Source organism: Peromyscus californicus, unplaced genomic scaffold, assembly GCF_007827085.1.
Source record: "Peromyscus californicus insignis strain IS unplaced genomic scaffold, ASM782708v3 Scaffold_1__1_contigs__length_55948999, whole genome shotgun sequence".
Lineage (NCBI taxonomy): Eukaryota > Metazoa > Chordata > Mammalia > Rodentia > Cricetidae > Peromyscus > Peromyscus californicus.
In genome coordinates, this window is record NW_026294492.1 from 46385321 (window position 1) to 46404290 (window position 18970).

Sequence of the window (18970 nt, forward strand, 5' to 3'; positions counted from 1 at the left end):
TTTAATTGTATGTTAATAAATAAAGTTGTCTGGGGGTCAGAGCTATTAGAGCCATAGCAAGTGCGTGGCGGCGGTGGCGCACGCCTTTAAGGACCTGGAGGGCGGTACATACAGGCAGTGACGAGGCAGTCACATGTTTGGGTTTACAACCAATGAGAAGGCAGAACAAGAAGACTTTAAAGACATACACACAGGAAGTAGGTCCTTTTCGGAGAGCTCTCTTGGCTGGAGAGGATCCCTGAATCAGGAAGGATGAGGCTCTTAGCTCTGACCTCTTGCCTTTCTTCTCTGAATTGGCTCTGTGTTTCTTATTTAATAAGACCGTTGGTTACATCTACATCCCTTAGCCACTTTCAAGGACTACAGGAAATATCACCCAGGTGGGCACCCAACTTCCGAGGACTAACAATGATAACAGCGCATATGCAAGTCTCCTGATTTACGGTAAATTCCACAAGGAGACACCGCCTAGGAGAGGTGGACATTAAGTAATAACTTTACACAATTTAGCTCGGACCCTCCCTTTATATACCAGGACTTCCAGGGCACATGACGGAGAAGAGAAAAGAGAATGGAAGAACTAGATGAGTAAGAACTTGAGAGGAACAAACTGAGATGGGGAAGAACTAGATTGAAGGGCTAGAAGACAGTACTAGAGGAACGAGATGGAAGATGAGGAAGAGCCAGATGGGGAAGAACAAGATGAGGAAGAGCCAGATGAGAGAGAAGGAGATGAGAGAGGAGCTGATAGGGGAAAGAACTAGATAGATGAGAACCTAGAAGGGACAGAAGTAGATGAAGGAATTAAGATAGAACCTAGAGGGGACAGTAGATAAATATAGAGAGAAATCAGGCAAGAAAGGAGCTAGACATGAGAGCAGAATAGAAGCTGTGCAGAGAGAGAACTATCACAGAATAATAAAGTGTATGAACTAAGGAGTTTTGTGTACATAGATTCATTTCTTTTCATTAAAGATTAATTATCAGCTGGTTGTAGATTCTTCCCAGACCCTGGGAGGGGACTATTGAGGGGCTGGACCCCCATAGTCCCCGATACAGAAAGAAGCTTCCTTGATGAGAGTGAGAGCTGTGCTTATCTGTGGGTATAAGGTTAAGTATTTAGAATACAATTATAAATTATGCTTATTTATAAAGTACTCCTCTAGGATCCATGACCTCACTGACCCTGGATAGTTGGCTAGCTTTCCATTACCAGGCATGGTTTTTTTCCCATTAAGCAGATAAGCCCAAGTATGGAGTTGTTGATTACTGCCAAGATATTAGCACTACTATTGCATCTTTAGAAGTGTCTTGCCATGCTAGTCATTGTTGTGATTCATAGGCATCACATCTGTGTAGGACTATTGATTGTTTCACTTTTGGGCAGCTTGCATAGTACCTTCCAATACTATGAAAGCCAGTTCTCAAGGAGGCTTTCAAATGAGATCAAGCTTGAATCCCCCAAATCCTGTGTCTGAAGCGTGTGGTGTACCCAGCAACAGGGAATTACCTTATACTTCTTTTTTTTTTTTTTTTTTTGGTTTTTCGAGACAGGGTTTCTCTGTGTAGCTTTGCGCCTTTCCTGGAACTCACTTGGTAGCCCAGGCTGGCCTCGAACTCACAGAGATCCTCCTGCCTCTGCCTCCGGAGTGCTGAGATTAAAGGCGTGCGCCACCACCGCCTGGCTTACCTTATACTTCTAAGAGACATCCAGGTGTAATAGCAGTAGCCTATTTTGTTTGGGGAGTCTCTTATAATCCCCTGGAAAACAACTAGAGAGGGAGGTGTGGTGATATATTGTTTTTAATCTAGGAAATAAAGCATGTCTGAAGATCAGAGGACAGAGTTAGCCACAGAGTTAGCCATAGAGGTCAGGCAGTGGTGGCACACATCTTTAATTCCAGCACTTGGGATCACACACCTTTAATCTCAGCACTAGGAAGGTTGAGACAGGAAGTGATATGGCTGGGCAGAGAAAGGAATATAAGGTAGGAGGAGACAGGAACACAGGCTCTTTCACACTGAGGAGTTGGTGAAGTAAGAGGTGGTGACTGGCTTGCTCTGCTTCTCTGATCTTTCAACTTTCACCCTAATACCTGGCTGTGGTTTTTACTATAAGACCATTTAGGATTCGCGCAACAGTGATTCTATGCCTGGCACTGGAGTTTCTTCCAGATACTCTACAGCTCTTATAGGGAGTATTGTTTCCCCACTTGTCGTTGCTGGTCTTAATTCCTGGTGAAATGGAATCTTATTTAGAAAATACTTTCCCCAAACTACATTCACTAGAGTACTGCCTACGTTTTCTTCAGCACTTTTAACATTTTGGGTTTCATATTGAGGTTTCACTTATCCATTTGGAGATAATTTTCCTGCACAGTGATAAACATAGGTCTAATTTCATTCTTCTACATGTAACACCCAGTTTTTCCAGACCCATTTGTTGAACAAGGTATCTTTTCTCCAGTATCTTTTTGTTTGATTGTTTGTCAAATATCAGATGGCTATAGTTAAGTGTGGGTCTTCTATTTTGTTCCATTGATCTACAGGTCTCTTTTTGTGCCAGCCATTAACACACTGTTTTTATTACTATAGGTCTATAATTTAATCCTAAAATCTGGAATGTTAATCCCCACAGGTTTATTTATTTCCCCTCAGGATAGCTTTGTCTATCTGGGATCTTTTATGGTCCCATATAAGTTTTAGGATTTTTTCTATTTCTGTGAAAAATGTTGTAGGCATTTTAATTGGGATTGCATTGAATCTGTAAATAGCATTTGATAGAATGGTCATTTTCACAATATTCATTGTAACAGTCCATTAGAATGAGAGAGTTTTTCACTTTCTAGTGTCTTTTTCAGTCTGTTTATTGAGATACTAAAAGTTTTATTGTAGAGGTCTTTTACCTCCTTCACTGGGTTTATTACTACGTATTTTGAGTCAATTATGAATTAGAGTGTATCTGTGATTTCTTTCTCAGCATGTCTGTTCTTAGAAAGGCTTTTTGTAAGTTCGTTTAATGTCCTGTCACATAGCATTTCTTTTTTTGTATTTATTTATTTAAAAAAAGTTTTTTATTTTACAAGCCAAACCTACTTCCCCTTTCCTCCCCTTCTCCTGCCCCTCCTCTCCTCATCCCACCCGCTATCCACTACTCTGAGAGGGTAAGGCTTCCCTTGGGGAGTCAAAAAAGTCTGGCATACTAAGCTGAGGGAGGACCAACTCTCCCTGCCCTCTGTGTGAAGCAAGGTATCCTACCCTAGGGAATGTGTTCCAAAAAGCCGTTTCATGCACCTGGGATAAGTCCTGGTCCCAATGCCAGGGGCTCCCCAAACACATCAAGCCACATAACTGTCACCCACATTCAAAGGGCTTAGTTTGGTCCCATGCCTATTTCCCAGCTGACAGGCCAGAATCCATGAGTTCCCACCAGCTTGGGTCAGCTGTCACTGTGGTTTTCCCCATTATGATCTTGATCTCATTTGCTCCTGTGATCCTTTCTCCCTTTTTTAAACTGAAGTCTAGGAGCTCAGCCCAGTGCTTGGTTGTGGATCACTGTATCTGCACCCATCAGTTACTGGATATAGTTTCTATGGTGACAATTAGGGTAGTCACTAATCTGATTATAAGAGAAATTAAGGCACCTTCTCCATTATTGCTCCGAGTCTTAGCTGGTGTCATCCCTGTGGATTCCTGGGGATTTACCTAGCAGCAGATTTCTCCTTAACACCCTCATGGTTCCCTCTACAAAGATATCTCTTTCATTATTCTCCCTCTCTGTCCCTCCCTCCACTTGGCCATCTCAGTCCCTCCTGTTCCTATCCCCATCCCTTCTCTTCTACACTCCCTCCCAATTTAGCCAGGAGATCTTAACTACTTTCCCTTCCTGGGCCCCTCCATGTGTGTCCCTCTTAGGGTCCTCCTTTTTACCTAGCTTCTCTGGGGTTGTGGATTGTAGCCTGGTTATCTTTTGCTATGCATCTAATATCCATTTAAGAGTGAGTACATACCGTGTTTGTCTTTCTGGGTCTGGGTTACCTCACGCAGGATGATTCTTTCCAGTTCCATCCATTTGCCTACAAAATTTCATGATGTCATTGTTCTTTGTTTTTTTGTTTTTAACCACTGAGTAATACTCCATTGTGCAAATATACCACATTTTCCTTATCCATTCTTTGGTTGAGGGACATCTAGGTTATTTCCAGGTTCTGGCTATTACAAATAATGCTGCTATGAACATAGCTGAGCAAATAACCTTGTGGTATGATTGAGCATCTTTTGGGTATATGCCCAATAGTGGTATTGCTGGGTCTTGAGGGAGGTTGATTCACAGTTTTCTGATAAACTGCCATACTGATTTCCAGAGTGGCTGTACAAGTTTGCATTCCCACCAGCAGTGAGTAGTACTTTCCTTACTCCACATCCTCTCCAAATCAAGACCAAATAAACAATTTAAATAGACCAACTTTTGGTATGTGGTACCTGTCCAAAAAATTATCCATTTCTTTTACATTTTCCAATTTTGTGGAATACAGATTTTTGAAGTATGACATGATGATTCTCTGGATTTCCTCATTGTCTCTTTTTATATCTCCCTTTTTGTTTCTGATTTTGTCAGTTTGGATAGCCTCTCTCTGCCTTTTGGTTAGTTTGGATAAGGGTTTGTCTATCTTGATGATTTTCTGAAAGAACTAACTCTTTGTTTCACTGATTCTTTGTATTGTTCTCTTTTGTTTCTATTTTGTTGATTTCAGCCCTCAGTTTGATTATTTCCTGTCACCTACTCCTCCTGGGTGAGTCTGCTTCTTTTTGGTCTAGAACTTTCAGATGTGCTTTTAAGTTGCTAGTGTGAGATTTCTTCAAATTCTTTATGTAGGCAATTAGTGCTATGAAATTTCCTCTTAGCACTGCTTTCATAGTGTCCTATATGTTTGGGTATGTTGTGCATTCATATTCATTGAATTCTAGGAAGTCTTTAATTTCTTTCATTATTTCTTCCTTGAGCTGGTGGTGATTCAGTTGAGTGCTGTTCAATTCCTGGCTTTCTGCCATTAGTGTTGCTTTTGAATTCTAACTTTAAGCCATGGTGATCCGATAAGATACAGAAGGTTATTCCAATCTTTTTGTATCTGTTGAGATTTGCTTTGCTGCCAAGTGTGTGGTCAGTTTTAGAGAAGGTTCCATGAGGTGCTGAGAAGAAGGTATATTCTTTTGTGTTTGGGTGGAATGTTCTATAGATGTCTGTTATGTCCATTTGAGTCATAACATATGCTAGTTCCCTTATTTCTCTGTTAAGTTTCTGTCTGGCAGACCTATCCAGTGGTGACAGTAGGGTGTTGAAGTCTCCAAGTATTAGTGTGTGGGGTTTGATGTGTGATTTAAGCTTAAATAATGTTTTTTTTTTTTTACAAATGTGGGTGTTCTTGTATTTGGGGCCTAGATGTTCAGTATTCAGACTTCATCTTGTATTTTTCCTATGATGAATATGGAATATCCTTCTCCATCTCTTTTATTGACTTTTGTTTGAAGTCTATTTTGTTAAATATGAGGATAGCTACACCAGCTTATTTCTTATGATCATTTGATTGGAAAACCTTTTCCCAACCCTTTACTCTGAGGTGATGTCTGTCTTTGACATTGAGGTGTGTTTCTTGTATGCAGCAGAAGGATTTCCTTTTTTCCTACCCATTCTGTTAGCCTGTGTTTTTTATAGGTGAAATGAGTCCACAGATATTAAGAAATGTTAATGACCAGTGATTGTTAATTCCTGTTATTTTTGGTTTTGTTGTTGGTGGTGATAGTGTTTGTGTGTTTCCCTTCTTTGGAGTTTGTTGGTGTAAGATTATCTATTGCCTGCGCTTTCTTGGGTACAGACAACTTCTCTGGGTTGGTGTTTTCCTTCTAATACTTTCTGTAGAGCTGGATTTATGGTTAGGTATTGTTTAAATCTAGTTTTGTCATGGAATATCTTGTTTTCTCTGTTTGTGATGATTAAAAGCTTTGCTGGGTATAGTAGTCTGGGCTGGCATCTGTGGTCTCTTAGTGTTGGCAGAACATCTTTCCAGAACCTTCTGGCTTTCAGAGTCTCCATTTAGAAGTAATTCTGATAGGTCTGCCTTTATATCTTACTTGGCCATTTTCTTTTTCAGCCCTTAATATTCTTTCTTTATTCTGTATGTTTAGTGTTTTGATTATTATGTGGTGAGGGGACTTTTTTTTTTTGGTCCAGTCTATTTGGTGTTGCATATGCTTCTTTTATCTTCAGAGGCATTTCTTTCTTTAGGTTGAGGAAGTTTTCTTCTATGATTTTGTTGAATACATTTTCTGTGCCTTTGAGCTGGAAGTCTTCTCCTTCTATTCCTGTTATTCTTACATTTGGTGTTCTCATGGTGTCCCAGATTTCCTGGATGTTTTGTGTTAAGAATTTGATGGATTTGACATTTTCTTTGAATGTTGAAAATATTTCCTTCATACTATCTTCAGTACCTGAGATTCTCTCTTTCATCTCTTGTATTCTGTTGGTTATGTTTGCATCTGTAGTTCCTGTTCATTTACACAGATTTTCCACTTCCAGAATTCTCTTGTTTTAAGATTTCTTTATTGCCTCTATTTCAATGATCAAGTCTTGGACTATTTCCTTCACCAGTTTGATTGTTTTATTTCTGGCTTTCTTGAAGGGATTTATTGATTTCTTTCAAATTTTTGTTTAATCTTTTCCTCACTTTTGTTATGGGAATTTTTCATCTCCTCTTTAAGGGCTTCTATCATCTTTATAAAGTTATTTTCAAAGTTGTTTTCTCCTGCTTCATCTGCATTGGGATGTTCCAGTCTTGCCGTTGTAGAACCACTAGATTCTGGTGGTGTCATATTGCTCTTTGTGTTGTTGATTGTATTCTTGCACTGCTGCTTACCCATCTGAGTTTGGGATAGTTATAGATATAGGTGTTACTTCTTGTGATGTCTTTGTTGGATGGGTCTTGTATTCCTTTGTTGTCTGTCTCCTTTATTGTCTTTTGGCCTGAATGGCCAAGGTTTCTGGTGATTGGCTGATTGTCAGGTTGAGTAGCATTGTCTCAGGTGAGGTTTGCTGGGATTTAAGTGCCTAGATCCAATTTATTGTCCAGTTCTTCTGGCTGGTATAGGCTTTACTTATGCCTATGGGTACTGTTCTTCCAACTGGTATAGGTTTTGACTGTGCCTGTTCTTCCAATTGGTGTGAGTGATGCTTGTGCCTCTAGGGTGTGCCGATGTTGTGGGGATGTTTGGCCATGGGGAAGTTGATGGGTTCCTTGGGTTTGGGTGGTGGAGTGTGTCTTGTAGGTTACAGAATTCAATGGGTGGCAGCGGTAGTGGAGTAGCCTGCCCTCAGGACTCTTGCCTCCTGGCTGGCTCCTGGATCTGAGATGGAGGGATACAAGATGTGCTCTGGGGCTTAGGACCTAGAGATTGGGGCAGTTTAACTGTGAAAATAGTCATTCACCTTTTCTTCCAATTGGTGCAGGTGGTGCTTGTGCCTCTAGGGGTTGCTGATGTTGTGGGGGATGTTTGGCCAGGGGGATGATGACAAGTTTGGTGGGTTTATGTGGCAGCATGGGTCTTGTAGGTTACAGAGTCCAATGGGTGGTGGTTGTGGTTGTGGTGGAGCAGCCTGCCTGCAGGACTCTTACCTGCTGGCCAGTTGCTGGGACTGAAATTCTAAGTATATTTTCAATGAAAAATAAAAAGAAAAAAACAGAGAATACAAAAAAAATCACTGTAATGAGAAATAATGCAAACACCACAGCTTACAATCTTTTGTAGACATTGTAATTATGATGGTGGTTATACTTATGCACCCATAATCAGCATGTGAGGAAAATCAATTAAAGAGAGACAACTAACCCTCTTAAAGTGTTTATATACTTGCTTTCATCTATGGAAAGGATTCAATCAAAAGCATGGTTGAAATTTTGCAATCTTGAGGTATATGTGCCTTCATATGTTGCATTCTGTATAAATCATGTATTTGGAAATTGCATTTTATAAAAGAAACATCTTAATCTTTCATAGTAAGAACAGACTTTTCTACCTTGTAAATTTGTTTACTTTCTTTTTTTGGTTTTTTTCAAGGGAGGGTTTCTCTGTGTAATTTTGGTGCCTGTCCTAGATCTCGCTCTATAAACCTGGCTGGCCTCAAACTCACAGAGATCTACCTAGCTCTGCTTCCCGAGTACTGGGATTAAAGGCGTGTGCCACCACCACCTGATGTATTTACTTTCTTTTATGATTTTATAACATGTTTATCATTCTGACAGCCCACTATCCTCTTATGTGTAGCAGACAAGCCAGAGGGTAAAGGATGATGTAACTGTAAATATGTTTTTTTTTTCAGGCATAGTGTTCCTGGAACACATTCTGCAAACACACACACAAACACACTAGTGCCTGAGCTGGTATGACTAGAGAGCAGAGGAAGGGGAATCTGTTGTGAAGTAAAGGAGTTATGAAGTGAAGGAGTCTCCCTCCAGCACCCGATTCTTGAGTTAGTTCATATGAGACAACTGTGACTGTTACTTGGAGTGACAGATGATCTCTGTCTTAGTTACTGTTCTATTGCTGTGAAGAGATACCATGACCATGGCAACTCTTATAAAAGACAGCATATAATTGGGGCTTGCTTACAGTTTCAGAGGTTTAGTACATTATCCTGCAAGTTTCCTCTGAGTTCTGCATCCAGAACAGCTTCAAGTCTGCTGGCTGAGATGATCCAGTCTCAGAGACTACTCTAGTCTTACAGACTACTCTAGCCAGAATTTGAGACAAGCCCTGCACTTTCCCATTACACAGAGACTAAACAACAAATCCTACAGTTACCTCTCTCGGGACTTGAGAATTAACCCAAATTTTTCTTTTCAGGATCCCCTAAAGATGCTGTCACCCCCAGACAGCAGAAATTTTCAGACACGATGCCCACATTCCCAAGAGGTGGGATGGATGGTTTTTGTCTTTCAATGGGTTATGGATATTTGTCATTGTTTAGGGTGGTTGGTTACAAGCTGATATTGGTAATGGTCAGGAAAAAAGATAAACAAAGGATATTAGATTTGGGGTTCTTGTTTTGAAAAGAAAAAAGAGGAATGCAGTATGATAGAATAAAAGAGTAGATTAAAAAGAAAAAAAGGAGATATAGATATGATAAGATAAAACAATAGATCATGGAATCTACTTTTAAAAAGCAACTACTTGTTTTAAATATTTTACACTGATATGGATCTTTGTATAGTGATACAAAGTTGAGATTTTTTTTAGAACATATTGTACTTACATTTCTAATCTTGTTCAAGGTATTGTACTGTAGCAGGGTCCTTGCTGTTGTTCCCTTTGGGGGCGGGGGCCAAGTAGGCGCAGAGTCAAACCACACAGACTCTGGGAGAATGTTGAAACAACAAGATCAGTTTATTCAGGAAGAAGCAAGACTTATATACCCTCCACCCCACCCTGGGGGAAGGTCTGATGAATATGCATCAGCTGGTGTGACATGGCTGCCTCTCACTGATCCAGGTCATCTTCAGATCATGTTTCAGCTGCTGTTGCTAAGACCATCAGGCAGACCCAGGCTGGCTCTCAGAAAGTATCTTTTTTACTTGTTTGGGCCATCTGGCCCTCAAGCCCGTTAGGGATGAGTCATCCCACAATTGTACTTATACAACTCATTTAAAAATACAATGCAAATTTCTAGTCTCTGAAAGTTATTATTAGCATCTAATTAGGATAATAAAGAAATCCAGGTTAGTAGTTACTCACCTATTACAATTAAACTTGTAGTCATGTTATGTATGTTTTCAAGGGTAAACATATATTTTAGGTAAACAGGTGGCCTTCAAATACTTTAGACATCTACACAATATGACATTTAAGATGCTTTAATAACATAGACTCTTTTTTTTATGACAATCAGACATGTCTGAGACTTCAGAGAAGATGATGGGTATTGATGGAACTCCATATGGAGTTTACTTTCTTTGTGGCAAAATTAGCTTGACTGCTGACAGTATGCTGTCCAAATGGGACAAGTGGGAAACAAAGGAAAGGACTGCCAAATTTTGCCAGTCCTTTTTTTAAGATAGGATAGCCCTTCAGAAAATCCTGTTTCACAGATAAGTCTGTCAGATATTCTCAGTCTGTAGGCCAAAGATGGATGCCTCAATGTTGCAGAGGAATGTCAGGTGACTGTCCAGGCAGCCAGCTGTTTCTGTCATTTCTCATATTTTTTGGAAGTCACTTGCTTGCACTTCCTGTTTACTTAGGCAATATTGCTTCCTTCTTGGGTCTCTGAGGGAGTTGAAGACTAGATAGCTATAGTTATAGTATTACTTGTTACAGATTCAGAAAAGAAACTCACTAAGAAGTGTAAAGTGCATAGGGTTGAGAAACATTAAAAGATAATTGTGATAATGCAAATTAGGATAGAAGGTGAATTAGGTACAACACTTTGGACTCACCAAACTAGGGTAAATTGTAGATGTAACCAACGGTCTTATTAAATAAGAAACACAGAGCCAATTCAGAGAAGAAAGCCAAGAGGTCAGAGCTAAGAGCCTCACCCTTCCTGATTCAGGGATCCTCTTCAGCCAAGAGAGCTCTCCGAAAAGGAACCTACTTCCTGTGTGTCTGTCTTTATAGTCTTTCTGTTCTGCCTTCTCATTGGTTGTAAACCCAAACATGTGACTGCCTCGTCACTGCCTGTATGTACCGCCCTCCAGGTCCTTAAAGGCGTGCGCCACCGCCGCCACGCACTTGCTATGGCTCTAATAGCTCTGACCCCCAGACAACTTTATTTATTAACATACAATTAAAATCACATTTCAGTACAAGTAAAATACCACAAGTAAATAATAGAGTATTTTCTCTGAATTTGTCAAATGTTAATGGACTGAACATTGTTAATGTAATTCTTGACTGTATATATTGTATATAGTTATTGTACTTATTGTATATAGTTTTTCTTATATTGGTTATACCTTTTTTATTTTAGACAAAAAAGGGGAAATATGGTGACTTTTTTTTTTGTACTCCAAATAATAAAACTTGCCTGAAAATCATAGGGCAGAGGTAGCCAGTAAAGGCCAGGTAGTGGTAGCACTCACCTTCAATCCCACAACCAGGGAGGTAGAGACAGGAAGTGATATGGTTGGGAGGAGACAGGAAGTGATAAGGTGGGGTGGAGACAGGAACTCGGTCCATTCAGTCTGAGGATTTGTAGGTAGAGATAGGATCTCATTGCCCCCTCCTTGGCCTCAGTATTTGGTAGAGATAAGAAATCTTTCTAGTGACTGGCTGCTCTGCTTCTCTAATCTTTTAGTTTTCACCCTGATATCTGACTACAGGTTTTTATTATTAAGAGCAATGAGAATTCATGCTACGTCTGGTGCCCAATGTGTGGCATGAATTCATGAAAAAGCTGCTTTCCTGTGGCTTTGTAGCCACTGGCACAGGCTGGAGCTGCACATTGCTGGAATCACTACCATATGCCAGGTGTTTGGGAACAGGTAGGTGAGAGAAAAATGTTCCATGCTGCAGTCCAGCTCCAGATGAGAGCAGGGTCTGAGGATGGGTGGATGCAGGAGTGGTGATGGAGGAATCAGACATGAAACACTTCTTAGTTTGCAATGGAGGAATCAAACACAAGATACTTCTACTTTCATTTTAGGAGATATGGACAGAGAGGAAGCATATGGGAGTCATCCCCAGTGGGACAGGACCAGCAGAGGGTGGAAGGAGCCAGAGGGAGAAGGAAATGAGCCAGGCCATGGTGGTTGGGAGAATCTTCCAGCCTGACTGAGTAGCAGCCAGAGTATTTCTTTATTTATACAGAATTAAGTAAACAGGGATATATCCATGATGTTCCAAAACATAGATCATATCATTTTTGTTTTTGGACATGTGTTTCACTTCCTTTTGCTCATCTTTTAGTCATTATTAATAAATTATAACAGAACAGAGTTATCATTTCCAATCATTTTCCCTCAAGTTTTGACATCATTAATAAACAGAGTTATCATTCTTACTCATTAACCCCATAACCCATTTTTTAAGAATCTAGAGGCATATGACAGCCTGTTCTCAGGCTGGTTGCTTTGGTTACTTCAAGGACACTAGACCAAAACAAAAATCTTCAAGCCACCCTGGGCATTTTGCCATGTCCCAAGCAGTGTATTATTAACTCTTAGTGCTCAGAGTGCCCAGGAAAAAATCTTCAGGCCAAAGCTGCTGCAGTTATTATTCAAACTCTTGCATAATACAATGTTCACATTTATATCTTTATAGAATTTGTCTATATGTCTAATACTGGCATTCTGTTGTTCCTTCAGCATATGTCACCATAGTGGCTCTGCATGAGTTAACATTTCTAAAAGAGGGAGGTCCTGATACCTCATACTTTTATCATCTTTCCACTCCATATTTTGCTCATCAGTATGTCTCTGTGTAGGACAGAGTTGTATGTCACATAATTGTCTGAGTGTACAGTGGGAAGAGGCTTGTAATCTGAACTGTGGACAACTCCTCTCACCCACCAATCTTGTTGACCTTTTGAGTTTACTTTGGTTTGAATAACTTGTTCCTGTGTAAGTACAGGGACAGATGTTTCAAGAATGTCTCATAGCCTCATGAAGAGACCTCTGGCTTCTTTATGTGTCACAACCTCCAAGGCGCAAGGAAGACCTTCAAGTAGATAAGGATATCTCCCCAAAAGTGGGGGAATAGTATGATCAGGACTGTCTTAGGGAAGCTTAGAAGCAGCATTCCTGGGAGAAGGCATAAATGATTAATAAGGAATTTTCCATCCATCCAATATCCCTAGATTGTACAAATATTAAAAGTGCCCCAAGTATGTAACAGGTGGAGATGAAAACCAAAGGTGGCATGGCAGCCATCATGTGGCTCAGCTTTGCTGGATCTTTGTCAAGCAGCTGTGTTGGCTTTATGACTTCTGCCATTCCATTCAGCTATGGCTGTGCCAGTTCCACCTACAATATCATGGTAGGAAGCATGGTGGCCTACAGGCAAACATGGTGCTGGAAGAAGTATCTGAGAGTTCTAATCTGGATCCACAGGCAGCAGAGAAAGCCAAACACTAGGTCTGACTTGAGCTTTTGAAACCTCAAAGCCCATTCCCAGTGGCACACTTCATCCAATAAGATCACACGGATTCCAACAAGGACACACCTCCTAATCTTTCTCAAGTATTGCCACTCCCTGATGACTGAGAATTTAAATATGAGGCTATGCAGGCCATTCTTATACAATCCATCACAACCTCCAAGGCAAATAGAATTGCACATGAAAAATTTCATCTAATGGTCAACTTTCTCTGGCCATGTTTTCTATGCCTTTTTTAAAAATCTGTCAAGATGTCCTTAGTACATGGCCTTTCACATCTGAGTACTTTGCCCGCCCCCACTCCTTACCCTGTTAATTCAGCACCATACAAAAGTATTAACAAAAGCAGTTATGGCACATTCAATGAATCTACCTCATTTCTGTGTTTTCGTCAGCAATTTTTCATCTATTGATTCAAAGCCTAGGTCTTGCTTATATATTTCCATTTCACCTTGTTGTGTTCAGAGTTGAGTACAAGCTGTATTCCATTACATAACCTTATTACATGGATTCTCTATAGTTATGGGAATGTCTGCAAAGAATAAAGCACACTCTTTTATAAAGAAATAAACATGATTATTTTCCTTTAACTTGATCAAGGAAATTGAAGCAAATTATGTGATACTGTCTCTTAATCTTGCAGATTTAAAAGTGGCCAATTAACAGCTCTACCAAGCACCATTGCAGCCAATACATATGTGAATGCCATAATAATTCATGAGGAAACATGTTAAAAACATGGATCAAACCACTGAAAAGGGTTAAATTGTCTGAGAATCAAAACATGAAGCAAATACATATTTGTATGTAATTATCTGAGAAAAGTGAAGGCTTTACAATAACAGAGAAGACATCTAAATTCTAATTCTGACATTCCTGCTCCAAACTAAGTGTCAGATGACAAAGACAATACTTGTCACTTTAGAATCTGATGAGGGATTCTGAAGTCACTGCATTCAATGGTGTCATCTCTTTTCACAGAGTATAGCCTAACATTAAGAATTCCCTGAAGTGCTGTGCCAATCTTGAATTTTAAAAAAACCTTTCTACTATAGAGCTAACATGGAATGTATGCAAAGGTTGAAGAATAACAGACATGGCAGAGAAAGCCGAATAAAATTCAAACATCAAATACGGAGACTAAAAAGAAAATTCTCTTTCCATTTGAGAGAAGAAAAGGAGTCAACCAGAAGATAAAATTAAAAAAGAAATCTGGCAAGAGAAGAAAAGGAATTCCTAATAGAAAACAAAAGGGCCAAATATAGATGAATCCATTCTTACCCTAGGCCATGTGGATCCTGAATACTGAAAAAGAATATATGTGAAAAGTTACTTATTTGAGCTGAAGTTTTATATTAGAGGGTGGCATTTTCAAATCCCCACTGAGTAAAACTCACTGGGGAGAAATCTAGTAATCATTGCATTCCCATCACAGTGTAATGGTACTCTCTTCCAATTAAGCAGAAAGACCTGTCAGAGGTGCAGACAAGAGTTGGAGTCTGTAGAAAATTGGAGATAAAAATCCAAGAGAAGAGCATACTAACAAGTGTCTGCCATGCTATAAGTCTTAGGGAGATGGAACCCATAGTGTTACCTACCTGCCTGTACATAAACAACTTATATGTCTGAGTGCACGTGTATTTATCATGTTGTTAATGACTGAAGTTGTCATTCTAATCACCTTGAGAACTTCCCTGGAGAATTCTGGATCTTTTTTTTCTTTTAGGTTCTGTAGAGTGAAAGGTCTGAGCTCACTTCCTGGTTGGAAAAACCAAAAAAACCCACCAGTTGTGGAATATTTGTTTACACTGTGTATATATGTCACAGTGATTGGTTTAATAAAGAAGCTGACTGTCCAATAGCTGGACAGGTTGAGGTTAGCAGACAAAATAAGAACATGAAAAAGAAGGGAGGAGTCTCAGAGTCACAAGGAGATGTGGAAAGAAGCAAGATAAACTTGCCATGTTGAATAAAGGTACCACCATGTGGCAGAGCATAGATAAGAAATATGGGTTAATTTAAAAGGTAAGAGCTAGTTAGTAATAAGCCTGAGCTATCCGCTGAGCATTTATAATTAATATAAGTCTCTGTGTGGTTATTTAGGAACTGGCTGGTGGGACAAGAAAGTCTGCCTGTAACCAATTCTTGAGTCCAAAAAAATGTACCAGTCTCTGAACTTGAAAACCCACCAGTCCCTAAACTCAAAATTTCACCAATCCCTAGGCTTGCCCCAAGATCAAGACTTGAAATCCCACCAATATCTACCCTGAATGTCTCCTCCCTGAAAAAATCCTCCCTCACAAAACCCTATGTAAGCCTATATCCTCTTCAGTTTCCTGCTGCTTCTTGTTGGAACAGAAGCAGCTACCCTTTTGTCCCTCTCCCAAAAAAATCTCATGTGTGGTTTGTTGTGAGGAGTTACTTTGGAGTATTCCTTGGCTCCCAACTGCCAGGATACCTTTCCCTTTAGAGCTACAACACTTCCATTGGGGAAACCATTTCCCTCAGAGCTATAACACTTACAGGCTATGCAAAATAAATGCTACAGAATATATTTGCATATTTCTACTCCAGACAGTCACAGTGATTTCATCCAAGAAACTAAAATCCCAGGGGTAAACTTGGCCACCAGTGTTTACCAAGAAACAGTTCATATCAAAGACATTGAGGATGAGACAAACATGTTCTGTCAGAGGATGCATTACTAGGTAAGGTGAAAAAGACAGAAAGACTCAGAATGAATGAAAATTTTCCAACATTTCTTATGTTTAAATCCTTTTCCACATCTTCTGATACCCATTTGGTTTCCCTTCATGTTGACCACTGAAGTGCATATCTGAGGGTGAATGGGCAATGATGTCTCTTATATACAAACTGCTTTCATATACTGCTATTGCAGGAGATATGTCTTCATTAACAATGTGCTCTAGCATCTCTGGGCTTCTGCACACTGACTACCATGTCCATATTCACAATCTCTCTCAATTACCAAATTCTGCAAAAAAAATTGAGAAGAACATTACTGCACTTTGATGATTAACCCAGAGAACTGTTGGAGGTCAGTGTAGTGACTCTTGAATGTTATAGTACTCCAGAGGCAGTGCCAGGAAGCTGTCGTGTTTGAGGCCGACTTGACTACATAGAAAGACATGGTTCCAAGGAAAAATATAGTGTTGACCTTTGTTCTTTAAGAATTTGTGAACAGAAAAGCAGTGACTATTCATCAGGAGGTCAAGGACAATATACAATCATATAAAATTTTACAATACTGTTGTTTTTAAGCTTTTGAAAAAATACTGTCTATGCCACAGTGAACAAAATTAAATATCAGACATTGTAGAATTTGAAATAGTTGAATATCCTTAATGTAATTTATTGAATATTGATTTCAACTTAAGTAGAAAAGTAATATTTGCTTGGCACATATCTTATATTAAAAGCCAAAAGATGACTTGATAAAATGACCCAAATATATTGCATGAAAATATTTCTCAATAAAATGTTTTAAATAATACTTACCTGGCAGGGGAGATACCATGATCACGAAGGTGGTTTTCCCAGGGCGAGGCTTATCCATTGCACTCCGGATGTGCTGACCCCTGTGATTTCCCCAAATGCGGGAAACTCAACTGCATAATTTGTGGTAGTGGGGGACTGCGTTCACGCTCTCCCCTGAAAAAAAAAATAAAAAAAAAATGTTTTAAATAATTTTGTACATGAAGGAATGCTTTTTTGTAATGAATCACTATAAAAGGTCTGACATCACTAAATATTTCACCATTTTAACAATATTACAGAGCTGAGATCCTCCAATTTGGAATGCCCAAGCTTCTCATCTTTCTTTCTCATTTTCCTGAATACTGTTATTATAGTCATGCAAATCATTCTGATAATAATGGGGATTACATCGTTCCTCAAAGGTGTTGAAAGATTTCATAATGTAGGAAATGAGAGATGTCCTAGTGAGCTCCCAGAGCTAAACTGTTAGAACAATGTCTCTGACTCATCAATAGTGAATGGCCAGTTAGTGGTCTCTGTCAGCAGCTAATGTGATCTTGACTCTTGGGAATGTTTGTACTTGTGAATTTAGGCTTTCTTCTGAATCTTGGGCATAGAAATCTCTTTTTAAAGAATTTTAAGGGTTCCTTTTCATACCTCTTGAATCCTCTGTAGACCATTGCTGCAATGTAACCGCACGCACGCACACACACACACACACACACACACACACACACACACACACACCTCACATTGAGTAATTGTATCCTTGGTGTGTTTTAATTTTTTGCCTGCAAATGAATAGAATGAAATATAAGATGTGAGAAAGCCTTGGGCAACTTCCTGGCAACAGAAAAGCAAAATTCACTTCAAATGGGATATATTTACTCTGAGGTTAAATATAAGTGACCATGGCCTAGAAACACAGAATTTAGATTATCCCACTTTTTATATTCCAACACGAATATTCTGTTTTATAGTAACAGAATAAAGAAATTATAAAATCAAGACACTTTTTTTTAAAAAATACATAGTTGGAAACATTAGGTAGACAAGTTACATAGCAAAAGGGGAAACCTTTGGAGTAGGCTTCAGATGCTTTCTGATCATGATCTTGTCTTTTTGGTTGGTTAGAAAATTGGTGCTCTGTACATTCCAAAGGAAACTACTGTTCTATTGTACATTCCAAATGATTTACATAATAGTCATAAAGTTGTTAGGTCAGTTGTTCTAAGGGCTAAGAAGGGCCCAAGGTAATGGGCTTGCAACACTTCAAACTCTCTCCAATCCCTGATGTTCTGATCAGTGAATCAGCCTTACAAAAGGTTCAGCGTTGGCTCACATGCATCATCCTTGAGCTTGCTTATCAGACTGTTCTTCCTGATCCTGTGTCCAGACTGACCTAGGGACCTCTCCTACCTTGTCATCATGCATTTTGTTCCTAAGGTACTGAATCTGGTTGCTCCCCCAATCAAACTCTCTAGTTGTAAGTGGAAGAACCCATTGTGACCCACATAATACACCAGGGAAGCTGCTCTAAAATCCCTGAACATGTTTTCCTTAAATGCCCTAGGGTTAGATCAGGTTTAGTCCATCCTTGCTGCAACCTGTCGTTTAGCTGTAACCCTGCAGGGAAGGGGTGTTTTCCAGGTTATAAGATGCTTCCGCACCCCCCAACCCCACCAACACCCTACAACCCCCCAACCCCAACTTCCCCAACGCCCCCACCACCCCTTCCACTGCCGGTATCATTCACCAATCAGGGACGTTGTTATGACTCTGCATTAACTGTCCAATGAGAAGCAGGAATATTCGGAAGGTGCAGCCGTTACTGCCATGTTTGAGTCCCGAGAAGTCGTTGAGAGGTCCCCTGACCTTGTTGACTATGCTTCCAGCTGATGTTAGGCCCCTTAGGGGGGATACTTGGATGCATCAGAAGCAGGACATGGTGAGTGAGCCCTGGGCGGGTTTGTGACTTTGCTGCGGCTCTAGCAGAATGTGGCGCCGGCTCTAGCAGAATGTGGCGCCGCCGCTCTGACGTTCCCCTGGAGCTGTGCAACCGATTCTGAGGTGAAGGCTCCGGCGCGGGTCTCCCCTCCTGCTCTTGAAGTGTGTGCAGAGCAAGCAGCAGGGAGCCTGGGGTCCTGTCCTGTCGCTGTGAAACTGCTTCACTCCTGTCCGGGTCCTGTCGGGATGCGTCTGGGCGGCGAACTTAAGCTGCTGCAGACCCTGCAGCGCGGGCGGATTAGTGCTGCTCAGACTCCAGATTGTGCTGTGAAGGGCGCCTGGATGACGAGTGCTGTTTTCCCGTCCTTGAATTCCCATTTGACCT

General features: G+C 40.2%; 1 protein-coding gene, 1 long non-coding RNA gene and 1 other non-coding gene across 4 annotated transcripts in view; 2 read left to right on the plus strand and 1 right to left on the minus strand.

The window, feature by feature from the left end:
• Positions 1 to 9411: 9411 nt before the first annotated feature.
• Positions 9412 to 18509, minus strand: LOC128115692 (uncharacterized). Its single transcript, XR_008220275.1, has 3 exons — positions 18395 to 18509; positions 16660 to 16812; positions 9412 to 16135 (listed from the first exon to the last, which is right to left on the minus strand). It is a non-coding gene; the product is annotated as an uncharacterized LOC128115692 (long non-coding RNA).
• On the plus strand, positions 16652 to 16815 carry LOC128116104 (U1 spliceosomal RNA). Its single transcript, XR_008220366.1, has one exon. It is a non-coding gene; the product is annotated as a U1 spliceosomal RNA (small nuclear RNA).
• LOC128115687 (zinc finger protein OZF-like) overlaps positions 18397 to 18970 on the plus strand; it is a 32094-nt gene continuing 31520 nt past the window's right edge. For both annotated transcript variants that reach the window (XM_052746668.1, XM_052746667.1), the window contains exon 1: positions 18397 to 18586. In XM_052746668.1, the coding sequence (XP_052602628.1) occupies positions 18434 to 18586 (153 nt within the window). In that variant the 5' untranslated portion in view covers positions 18397 to 18433. The remainder of the gene's footprint in view (positions 18587 to 18970) is intronic.